This window comes from Aptenodytes forsteri, unplaced genomic scaffold (genome assembly GCF_000699145.1).
Source record: "Aptenodytes forsteri isolate BGI_AS27 unplaced genomic scaffold, ASM69914v1 Scaffold97, whole genome shotgun sequence".
Taxonomy (NCBI): domain Eukaryota; kingdom Metazoa; phylum Chordata; class Aves; order Sphenisciformes; family Spheniscidae; genus Aptenodytes; species Aptenodytes forsteri.
The window spans coordinates 2257288-2269547 of NW_008795036.1; the positions used below are offsets into that span (position 1 = coordinate 2257288).

The 12260-nt window shown below is 45.6% G+C and overlaps 1 protein-coding gene across 1 annotated transcript in view; it reads left to right on the forward strand.

The window, feature by feature from the left end:
• FAM65B (family with sequence similarity 65 member B) overlaps window positions 1–12260 on the forward strand; it is a 71746-nt gene that overhangs the window by 35556 nt on the left and 23930 nt on the right. Inside the window, exons 2-8 of the mRNA XM_009276662.2 lie at window positions 675–801; window positions 2054–2209; window positions 2844–2922; window positions 3141–3164; window positions 4215–4268; window positions 7144–7293; window positions 8239–8308. Coding sequence (XP_009274937.1) covers window positions 701–801; window positions 2054–2209; window positions 2844–2922; window positions 3141–3164; window positions 4215–4268; window positions 7144–7293; window positions 8239–8308 — 634 coding nt within the window. The 5' untranslated portion in view covers window positions 675–700. The remainder of the gene's footprint in view (window positions 1–674; window positions 802–2053; window positions 2210–2843; window positions 2923–3140; window positions 3165–4214; window positions 4269–7143; window positions 7294–8238; window positions 8309–12260) is intronic.

The following is a 12260-nucleotide window of genomic DNA, read 5'->3' on the forward strand; positions in this document are numbered from 1 at the left end:
CCCCCTGGACACATGAAATGCAGAGCATACGGTGCCTGGAGCTTGTTCACCCATCTCTCGTCGTGGTGGAGAGAGCATCCCTCTTTCATCACGGCATGCCGTGACTGTGCGTACACCCACCGCGTCTTCCTTCTCAGCAACCAGGCAGGAACAGCCACGGGGAAAATGAGCAAGTATCAAAGGGGAGCTGCAGGACTTGGTTCATGCTGAATGAACCCTCTTTTTTTAACTTTACTATACGTAATAACACTTTGCAGTGATGGTGAGTGCCCCCTAAGAGCTCTGCACACTCCCAAAATAATCTCCGGGACACCCTGATGTAGCAGATGGGGACACCAGGGCTGGGGAAGAAGCATGCCAGGCATGGCAGAAATCAGGGATGGCATTGGGATTATCACGCTGAAGCATCTTGTTTCTAGTCCCACATCCAGACCCTCTTTGTGTCTCTGACACATTTTCAGTAGACCCTGGGCCATAAGTCTGAAGTGAAAATAGGACCGTTTTATTTTTGAGGCGGGATGATTTGGCAACACAAACAGATTCATGCCCTGGCTCGCGGCCCCTCGTGGGGTTCAGTTACCCCTTACCATGACTGATGGACACCAGGCAGTCCCGGCCTCACCACCTGCCTCTTACCCTCCATCGTTGCTGACCTGCTTTCTGTTTTTTTTCAGGAATATCTTCCAGGCTCCCCGAAATCATGTCAATAGGATCACATTCATTCTCTCCAGGAGGTCCTAATGGGATTATTAGAAGCCAGTCCTTCGCTGGCTTCAGCGGGCTTCAGGAGAGACGCTCCAGGCAAGTGCCATGCTCTCTAAGGGGAATTTCCAAATCAGGCCCTAAGGGAGCCCTGGGGTTTATGCGGTGAAGGTGGAAAAGAGGCAAGAGAGGACTGCCTTCTCTCGGACTTGCTAAAAAAAGACTTCTAGGCTAAAATCTATATATATATTGTTTGTATAACTAAGCTGTTACCCTCTGCCTTAGCTACCAAGTGCCTGTTTGCCTCTTCCCCATTAATTCCCTCTCACACGCCTCAGAGCTGTGAGAGAATTTCAGAGAATCATTTTAATTTACTAACTTATGCAGTGATCTTTTCAACATGTGAAATGTGCAGGAACACGATACGCTTCCCACCGCCCCCAGTTTAAGACCATTGCTACCTAAAAGACAGTTTTCTCATTGCCACGCTGCTATGAATTAAAAACAACTCCATTTCCCTTGCAGGGCTGCCTTCATGTCCTGCTGGAAACAGGGCAGAGCTCGGCTGCAGAGCCTTTCCTTGCACCGCCCTTTAGCTAGACAGGACTTAGGGCTTTGAGTCAGGCACTTACCAACTCATCCAGTCCCTGATGCCCCCAGAGGCTACTTTCCAATTAATTTTAACTTATGTAAAGTCTCTGAGTGCCAGACCACCAGTTAGCAATTGAGGAGGAACGGCAGGCAAAGGGTTGCCTCCCATTGTCAACTCAAGTCAGTGATGGTTGTTAGATGCTGACCTACCCCCAGCAGAGTCACGGAAGAGGCACCTATATGCAGCACAGCTGTCCTCCGTTTGCTGTACAGAGCTACCTACGGTCCATGCTCAAGACCAGCGGCATGATGCTGCCCTCCAGACACGCTCTTAAGCGGGCCCCAATCTTCCTTAGGAGCCCGCAGGCTTTACGCCTGAGATTATCTGGGCTCCCCTTTGTTTGTAGCACCTGGATGTAGCTCAGCCCTTTTATGGCTATGGCTATGGCTGAGCAACGTGAGGCAGGACAGGCATGGTGTAAGACAGAGAAACATCTGATGAGCCTCAGACTCAGCCCAGCGTTTCCAGACCAGCATTTGTATCTCTGCAAGGCAACTGGCATATCAAGAGCTGACAGCGCGTGTCCCAGGCTGCTCAGACTTCTTAACCTGTAAACAAATGCAGTCCTTTAACTGGCAGGCACAGAAGCAGATTCGTTTCTGCTAGCAGAGATAGTATCAGAAGATTTCCTCGAGCTATGCTCCTTTGAGGTCGTTATGATTTACAGGGATTTCCTCCTCTTTCATGTTCATTTTGCAGGTGTAACTCCTTTATTGAAAATTCCTCTGCACTCAAGAAGCCCCAAGCAAAGGTGAAGAAAATGCATAATTTGGGCCATAAGAACAGCACCACACCCAAAGAGCCCCAGCCTAAAAGGATGGAAGAGGTCTACCGAGCCCTGAAGAATGGCCTAGAGTAAGAGCCTTTATCCTGCTTGTTGATTGAAGCTTTCTGTGACATTTTAGAGCCTAGAGAAACATATCACAGGAACAGGGATCCTTAATTGTAGGAGGGGAAAATATAGCTCTTGGAGCCTGGATTGTAACACTTAGGATCTGAAATATTTGTATGGGAAACAGGGGGCAGAATCCCATTTCCACTCAAATTGCTAGGAAAGCTCCCAAAGGCTGGGATTTCAACATCAGATTATTTTTTTTTTCCTCCGAATTTCCTAGAGTCCTATCAGAGGCTTGTATCACCCTTAAGATACCGTCCCAGATGATAACAGGACTTTTACCAGCCAGATACAGGAGCAGTGATTGGAAGACACCAGCCTGTAAACTAAGCAGCAGATTAGCTTCCTTGAAACTGGTTGTTCAGTGTAAGAACACCGAGCTCTTATACACAGCTAAATAAGTGGCTCCTATTTATTCCCAAAAAGGCAGCATGGAGCTGCTTTTAGGACAGATCAATATAAATGAGTTTTTGTCTGAAAACGGATCCAATGAGGAGAGCCATTTTTTGCACAGATTTTCTTTTAGGATGGTCAGCAGCCAGCTCGGTATGTGCTGCAGAGCTCGTGCATCCCTTCTCTGGTTTGTGTTTACAGGGAGTATCTGGAAGTTCACCAGACAGAGCTGGATAAGTTGACTACTCAGTTAAAAGACATGAAAAGAAACTCACGCCTGGTATGTGTCACGCTTTTTAATTGTGCAGATGCACAGTAACCTTCTTGAGGTGCTGGAGCAGCCAGGGGGTGGGAGCGGGATACAGGGAATTTGCGTTGATGCTCTTCTTCTCTTCCAACCTTGGTCTTGTTTGTGATTTCTATTGACTGACAAAGATTACTTTCTCGTGGTGCTATTATGTTGCAAAATTAATCACAGTTTTATCTTCTCTGTTGCAGGGAGTCCTGTACGATTTAGATAAGGTACGTTATCCCCTTTGACACTGATTTTGCAAGGAAGCATTAGTATCCATACGGTGTACGTAGCTGGCATGGGAAACTTCTCTCAGCTCGATCTGCTACCCAGGCCAACACCATCGAGGGAGAAGTTACCTGACAGTTTGCACTTGCGAAGGAAGAAGTCCCGCTCCCCTCCTCTTCCCAGGGGCTCTGCTGTTGCCTGGCGCCTCCGCCAGCCAGCTGTCCTCACTAACCCGGCATCAAACTTACCCCACCAGCCCTTCCCCAGGGTCTGTCAAGTTAAACTGGCTCCGCGACGGGCACAGGGAAGGAGGCAGATCCCTGCCAGGGGAGGAGGGAGGCAGAGGAGTGAGACCTCCTATTTCTGTCAGCTGCCAGTCGTTAAATCCATCGCCTTGGGCAACTTTGCCCTGCCAGCTCCAGGTGGGTGGGAGTCTGGCAGGGGCACGCCAGGGGCGGCTGTGGGAGCCAGGTCAAGCCCCGGCTCATCCCTGCTCCTGCCAGTTCTGCGGAAGAAAAAAACTGAAAAATTGAAGATATTTTTCCCCGCAGGAAAATTTGGGTGAAACAAAAGGAAAGCTTTCAGAAACGTTTCCTGAACAAGTCTGGCTTTTTTTCAGTCAAAATGCCAAGCTTGGTTTTGCTTTCAAAAACAGTTTGCTGAGGAAGAGAATGGATTTTGAAATGCAAAACCCGATCAATTTTAGTACAGGTTTTCAAAGTACTGAGAATATTGTATTTTGAACTAAAAAAAGCTCAGATCCTTTTTTTTTTAAAGAATTCAAAAAACTAAGGAAATCCCATCAAAGAAAAACTTGTATTTGTTCAAAAATACATTAGGTACAGAAGTCAGTGAGCTTCATTTTCAGCAGCAGATTAATGGTAGTAAGGTGGGACAGCTAACTCCAGATTCACGGGCAACAAAACCCTGCATGTTTTAAGGAGGAGTTTCTCAGCCTCATGGGGACCTGAAGACCCGAGCAGAGCTAGCCTGGTGATGACTTACTGATTTATTTAAATGTGCCTCACCCTCTGCCTCTTCCTTTCCTTCAGCAAATCAAAGCGGTCGAAAGATACATGAGAAGGCTGGAGTTCCACATTAGCAAGGTAATGAGCGCTCCTATCATCTTTCTTCTGCATCTGCTCCTATGTTATGAGGAAAATAAACCCTTGGCCTCCTGCTACCCCTCCGCTCCGGGGAGGCCACCTTGATGAAGCCTCTCCCAGATTCAGTATTTTTACTGCGACGGGCTGGTGGTCAGAGCCAAAGAAAGGGTTTCCACGTGGTTCGTAGCCCCCGAGGTCCAGCCGTGCCCCGAGACACTCCCGCCTGGCTTTTAGGTACAGAGAGAACGCAGGATCAGGCGCCTGCTGAGAAACATCTATCTCATTGCATGCTTATTGTTAAACTATAGGTAGAGAGAGAGTTGCATCTGAAAGTAGTTTAATTCGGCAGTTGTCTCTACTGTACGCAGCAGCTAGATTGGACTTACTCCTGGATTCCACTGCTAACGCTCTTGCTGCGTGGTTTGGGGCCCACATCTGCTTGATTACATTGGTGAGAATAGTCAGTAGAGGTACTTGTGATTTATACTAATACATTTTAGAGCTGGACAAAATCCATGGCATGTATTCTCTTACTTACAAACATATCTGCTAGCGATTAGTTGCTTTTCTGAGCCTGACAAAAGAATGAATTATTTTTGATGGATGAAACGTCTTTTGAGAGTCATTTGAAAAGCGTTCGCGCAGCTTGAAGTGCTCCAATTATGACAATCCATCCAAACCTTTTAATTTCAGTCTTCTTTTACTTTTGGAGCTGGAAAAAAAACATCAGGCGATAGACTGAAATTTTGTTCCCCAAACGACCTTCTCTCTTGCTGGCAACATGAATGGCAAAATTAGTGCTTAAAGAACATTTCCATTCAAGTCCTTCCCACTCCAGCCTGCTCAGAGCTAATGGTTTCAGGGCTTATAATAGGACTGAAAAGCACCAAACACAAGAGGTAATGCTGGTCAGTATTACTCAAGCTTGCCGAGTACATTAGTTCACTTTCTGTAACCCACAGCAACAGAGACAAAAGGAACAGAGCTGTGCTGCGTTAAAACAGACGGGCTTGGGCAGGTAAAGAAACATCTTTGTTTCTAATGATAGAGAAGTTCTTTTTCAGCTGTACCAAATCAGGGCCGCAGCGATGCCTTCCGCCACCAACCTGCCACTGCTCTGTAGAGGAAGCAGAGCGAGGAAAACGGGATGCGCAGCAGCAGACCCCATGTATTTAGGCGGGCAGATGAGCGTGCCCTAGCCATGCTCACATGGGCAGGGGCAGGACGTCAACCCTGGGCTAACGCTTTACCCGGATGGCAGAAGTAAATACCAAGTGACAGCTATTTATAGTAGCTGTCTTTAGCTTGCTGACTTGCAAGAGAAATAGGAGTGGATATTACTCCAAGAAGCTTTTTTTGTAACTTTGAAATGGCAAAATGCTACCTGTGCCTCCATTACCCTTTGCTGAACTCTTTCACTTTGCAAAGCAGTCCCTGTTTTGGTTAGGGATCCCTCAAGTCAGAGGCTTCGGCCACCAGGTATCCAAGCTAGCCTTGTAAAAGTCAGCCTAACACCTTGAAGCTGTCGGGAAGAACAGTCCCGCTCCAAACAAATAAGCAGCAACAAGCATTTTGTTAGCGGTTAAGCAGGCTTGGAAGATAGGATTTGGAACATGCCTGGATTGTCACGTCAGGCTCATCTCTAATGCAGCAACACAAAGCCGTAGATTGAGGAAGCCAAGGCGCTGGAAGCTTTCATAGAGAGCAACTCTGCTGTGAAAATCCACCACTGAGCAACAAGCACCATGGGGCACAAGGCGATTGCTTGATGTCACAGATAACAAAGGAAAAAAGTTATTCTAGGTAAAAGCCAAATATCGTCCTATCTTAACAGGGACATTAGAAGCAGAAAGAAGAGACAGCTTCCTCTGTTCCTTTTCTTCTCCTCACCCTGATACAGGCAGATTAGAAAACCTACATTTCCTGTATCTGGCAGATTAAGTTTATATAAATATATACCACTATAGATAGCTGGTGTATATATATATATATATACACACCAGCTATACCATTGTAGACTCCCACCGAACAGCTCAGATGGAGTAAATGTATACATTCAGTGCAGGGATCAGAGGGAAAAGGGAAACCACAGCATGAGACACACGTAAAGCCACTGCACTCTGAAGCTAGATCCAGCTGAGACTTTAAACTGTGTGTGAGTAGGTTTTGCAGAACTGCCAGAGTGCTTACAAAATGTTAGGTGCCAAAGTCATGCCAAAGGACTTTTAAGAAGATGACTAGGAAATTACGTGAATGCCTGTGGAGCTGAAGTTGAAAACTTTCTTAATTTGACATCAGCTCTTTCTAAGTCCTTTACTTGTGCTGATTCTGACTATGACTCCCAGTTTCTGGAGGACAGGCAGTGAGAATTCAAAAAGAATCATTCCCTCCTTCCTGCCATCCACGGCTGGCATTAGCAATACAGGAGACGTTGCTGGCCCTGTGTGCCATAAATGTGCCATTTAGTGCGTCCAGTCCCCTTTGGCAGTGTGGACGTTGCAGTTGCCTTTGAAAGAACTCTTCCACACCAATATATTTGAGAAGCTTGCTGCATGCCTGCCCTACCGTTATGATTGTACGTAGCCCAGACGGGGGGAAAGGGAGTAGCAATGGTTAAAGGCATGTGGGGCAGGCAGGTGAATTGCTGGCAGCATCTGGTGTTGCTGTAATGAGATTTTTACAGTGGAAGTTATTTTTATCTTGTGTTTCTTTTTCATAGACTGTAACAGTATCACAGCTTCATTTGCTCACCCCTTTCAATGGATCTAACAGTTGGGCTTAGTTTCCTTGTAATGCAAATGACTTATTGTTTGTTGGTTTTATTTTGTTGGGTTTTCTCAGGTTTTTTTCAATGTACCCTCATTGTTCCCACTAGGTGGATGAGCTTTATGAAGCCTATTGTATCCAAAGACGTCTCTGTGATGGTGCCAGCAAAATGAAGCAAGCCTTTGCAATGTCTCCTGCCAGCAAAGCAGCTCGAGAGAGTTTAACTGAAATCAACAGGAGTTCCAAGGAGTACACAGAGGTACATCCTCATCAGTTTAGTCTTTCGCTCTCACACTGTTTGAAGGCCATGGGAACTTTGACGCTGATTTTGGAGAGAATTTCATCCAGATAAAAGAATTAAAAGCAAACTCAGCAAAGATGAATTATTACTTATTTGTTTGTCTTCCGGTGAATACCTGATGACTTACAGAGACAGGTTACATGGGCCCAAAGACTTCCTTGAAATAATAATGTTTGTGTCCAACAAGAGCAGGGTTATACACAGGAACTGCTGCACACAAAAAACCCATAAATCTGCCCCAAACCTACATATATTCTAACTACGTCTTTCCCGCAGATTTTGGGATGGCAGGTTAGCTGGAACCCATGTGTATACAGACATCTGCTGCATCCTATCCAGTTTTACTTGCTGTGATCAGCATCTATGTTATTAAACAGGCAGTAGATGAAGAAAGGTCTAATAGTGTTACAAACATCCCAGCACACAAGCTGTGACAGCCTTCCGAAATCTGAAGGAAGAACTGGAGAGGGTCCGGTACCCGTCTCCCAGTCTTTTTTTTCTTAATGTAGTCCACGTTTCTTAAGAGATTGAAAACATGCTGGGAGCCACTTTGGCCTGAAGCTGCTGCTGGCACATGTCCTGGCTGGAGAGGACTGGGACAGTGACCAGGTTACGCTTCAAGGGCCATAACTGCCCTCTGCCAGCGGGAGGATTAGAGTGCAAAGAAGAAGAGCACGGGGTTACATTCAGCTTCAGAGTGAGCCGGCATAGCTCAGCTGCCATTTTTAGGGCCAGACCTCATTAAACAGCAAGGATGGCTCTGGCAGATTGATTTTATTGCAAAATATCTTTCATCTGCATAGCAGAATCTTTCCTTCCAAATAGACCTTAAAAAAAAAAAAAAGAAAAAAAAAAGGCAGAAAGCGGGTTTGTCTGACCTCACTATTCTCTTTTCCAACACAGAACATGTGTACCATAGAAGCAGAGCTGGAAAACCTATTGGGGGAGTTTTGCATCAAGATGAAAGGTAATTGCCTTTTCACCTTTCCTTTCTTTCTCCCTGAACAGTAGCGGTCTCTGCACGTTAGTGGGGGCAGCGAGACACGCTAGTTTGACGTGTATTTATGATATGCGTGGCTTTCCCCCACCGCACCCTTTGCTGAACCTTCAAACCCCCAACTTACACCCCTGCCCAGTGGAAAGGATCACAGAGCCAGGAACATCAAAGCTTACAGAGAGACTTTGTGAGATGCTGCTGCTTCTTTTCAAGGCTAATTACCTCCTTCAAACGCTCCTTCCAACAGCCAAAGCAATTCAATTTTGAAGGCTGCTGTACCTTTTGCCTCTATTTCCATAATCCTTTAAGAAGATGACTGGAAAATTATGTGAATGCCCGTGGACCTAAAGTTCGAAATACTTCCTTAATTTGACATCAGCTGTTTCTAAGTCCTTTACTTTTGCTGATTCTGACTACTACTATTTTTGAGCAAATGTAAAAAAGCGAAGACCTGGGGGTAGTTTACCATTTAAACACGTAGATAACTCAGTGGTGGCATTCACCTTTCAGTTTATTCCCTGTCTTTACGACAGGGGACTTTATGGGTTTGAAAACAATGGAATCAGTTTTACCTGAAGCCTCAGTGAATCACCAGGTATTGCTAACACTGTTATCCCTTTAAGACTCAATGTCTTAAAGAAGAGATTGCGGGGGGATCTTTTTTGGCTCTTCAATCACTGCCATGAAAATAGTTCTATAAACCAAAATCAGCATCTAAATATTCATGCACTCTTAATTCTTCATTTGAAATCTTGCCATTTAAAAAATTCGCAGTATTGCTGGTGGAGTTTTTAGAGCTCACAAATCTCATACAGGGTTTTGATTCTGCCTGCCTTGTCACAGTTGTGAGTTAGTTGTGTCCAGTGGTTGCAGTGCATGAGACATGATCTAGCTTAGATCAAGTTCAAATAGTTATTCCATGCTTCCATACGAGAGAAAACAAGTGCAGCAGCTATTATAGTTCTCCTAGCTGCATCCCACAGCACCAAACCTCAGGTTTTAAAGCCCCCACTCTTAGGTACTGCAAAGGCAGTCAAAGATGCATAGATGTGAAGTTACAAGACGGACACACAGAGCCTGAGCCAGGTATCTCTATACAAAAACCCACAGCAGAAGTGCAGCGTGGACACGCTGAGGGAAACGCGAGGTCACACAGTGCAGAAAGGGAATTGCATCAGGCCAGGTCCCTCAGAGCGCTTCCTTACTTGCTGTAAATGCAGTGCAACGTACAGTTCCTGACAGCAGGACGTGTTGCAGAAGGTGTCATGGCATCGCAAATGACTGGCCCCTTCTCTTCTGAATGCCCAAATCCTCCCGCAAAGCTCAAGAGCTCTCAAGGAGCCAGGTGCTGTGCTCACATGCAGGAGCAGAGCACAAACCACAAGCAGCTACTTCTGAACACAGTTCTCGTAACATAAAGAAGCCCAAATTAGAAAATAGCAAAGAAAAATGTCATATCGTTAATTATTCTCTAATTAGGACATCTAAGATTTCTACCTAGATAGTTTTCCCTAGGAATAGGAATCCAATAGGACAATCCAGCCATTGCTATTGCGAAAGTTCACAACAGCTCTAGCACAAAAGCCTACAGATCATGCGGCAATCTTCCCCCTTATGTTATACTGCAGCATATCCAGCTAACTTTAGGATCTAATCTAAAATCAAAGCATTCCTCTCCCCAAAGCTTATCTGTTCCTCGACATTCCAGTGAAAGTTATTTTTATTTTGTGCCCTCTGTCACTTATGCTGAAAGCAAGCCAACCTACACAGTGCTGTCAGGAAGCAGGGGACCCACACTGTGTTTTTATGACTGATATTTAAAAAAAAAAAAAAAGCCTAATCATTTTATTATCTTTATTTTGAAAACTTGCCAGCAGGCTTTGACTACTGCTCAGGATTAATCAGCTGTTGAAATTAAACAGGGAAACCCAGTGTGGAAAATTAGAAGTCCCTGTATGGAATCTGCGTGTCCTGTTACGATGTATGGGGAAGTGCCCCTACACCTGTTGGACGTGCCAGGACAGCAGGAGGTGAAATGCCCAGCTGTTTCACACAGGGAGAGCAATATGCTGGCCTGACGCACCAGGGGCTCTGCAGCACCGACCCCAGCACAAGCACCAAAGTCCACGTGTCCAGCATCCTGCACATGAGCAGAGCTGTACATGCTGCACAAACTGATGCCTTCAGGTGGCCCTGCCTGCAAAGGACACTAGTACCCTGCCACCTTACCACAGCCACGTAATGGCCCTATCCCCTAATTACTTGTGCTGAAGCCCCAGGAGCAACCTCCCATCCCATCTGCATTACAAGCCCAGGACAGTGCTTTTACGAAGGCGCGACATTTGAAATGGTACGATAGAGCCATTGGCTCCTGCCATACATTTAGTCCCTAAGTGCCACTCAGTTACCAAAAAGTACCTATCCCCTGTAATCAAGTCAGTGCTTAGCCCCCTCTTCATCAGGCTGAAGAGACTTGACCAGCGCCTGCTGCTGCAGGAGCTCAGTTCCAGGTTCACCTCTCCTGCCGCTTCCTTCTGCATCCATCTGCCCAAACCAGTGCCTGGTCGGGCCAGTCACTGCTCACGGACCTCGACTCCAGACAACGTCCATGTCGAGTTTTAAGCTGTTTTTCCCCATCCTCTGAGCAAAGAAAGGACCTTTTATTTTCCTCAGATACTTTCAGTGATGTCCCAGCAGAGATCAAATTCACTTACAAAAGCATGCCTGGGGAGAGAGAAGCAGCAGTGGAGTGCTAGAAAGCTTAAATTATTTATAAACAGTAAATAAATTAGAAAGGAACTGGTAATATGAGCTCTGCACAAGGGCTTCTCTGTTCTGCTAAGCAGTAAGATGAGCGAAGAAAACTCTTCTCTGGTCAAAGAAATGGAAGAGGAGCAGCAGATCACAGGGACAGGCCATGACTGCATGCAGGGGTCTAGTTGCTCCTACAGTCCAGCTAACAGGACTAATTCAGCCCAGTAAATAAAACCAACATTAGCGTTCATCTTACTTGCCTTGATTTTAACACACCCATATATGTTCAACCACGGCATTTTAGGATAAATGCAGCCCAAAGACCCCGGAAGGTCTGTTTTCATTCCTTCCTCTGCCACAGGCTTTGTGTGTGTCCTCAGACTGGTTTCTTTGGGCGTTGCAACACTAGAGGCACAGTTTTAGGCTTAACCAGGCAAAGCTAGGTAAATTTTTATACCAAAACAAGTGCAATAGCGAACTACTGAGGAGACCTGTGAGAAAGGAGAGGTTCCCTCTGTGGAGGCAGAGGATTAGATTAATGAAAACCAACCAGTTGCATCCAGTAGAAGAACAGATCGCAAGGCCAGGAGAGGGATGGTAACGTCCTTGGGATTTCAGGGTGGTCACAAGCCTCAGGAAACTTTCCATTTTACATACACATTGCCAATATAGAAATAGCATCATCATGTCCTACCTTTAAAGAAAAAAAAAAAAAATCAAGCAAACATATACCACAAGTGCTTTGCTGCACTACTTCTCCCCCTCTGGGGAAAGACGGGATAAATCTTATATTACAGATGTCAGTCATGTGTCTTGACGTACTTACTATTGAAAGATACTCGGATCGTATGGGAATGATAATGTTATGGAAACGCCAAACAGAAGGAGCCGCTCTTGTGTTTCTATTAAGATGTACTAAAAAGGAATCTGGGTTAAAATGTATAGCTCGGTCGGATTAGTGTTAAGCAGCAAGCGCTAGATGGTGATGAGCAGCTCGCCTACGCATCATGATAGTAAGGGTGCTAAGCTCGGTTTCTGAAGCCAGATGACGTCAGGCAGCTGTTTCTTCTTTTTCTATAACTATTATGGAATAATCCGAGCTGTTGTAGGAGAAAAAGCTGGAAAGTGCCAATCTTTGATACGCGAGAAACCACAACCCATTGAATTGTATACC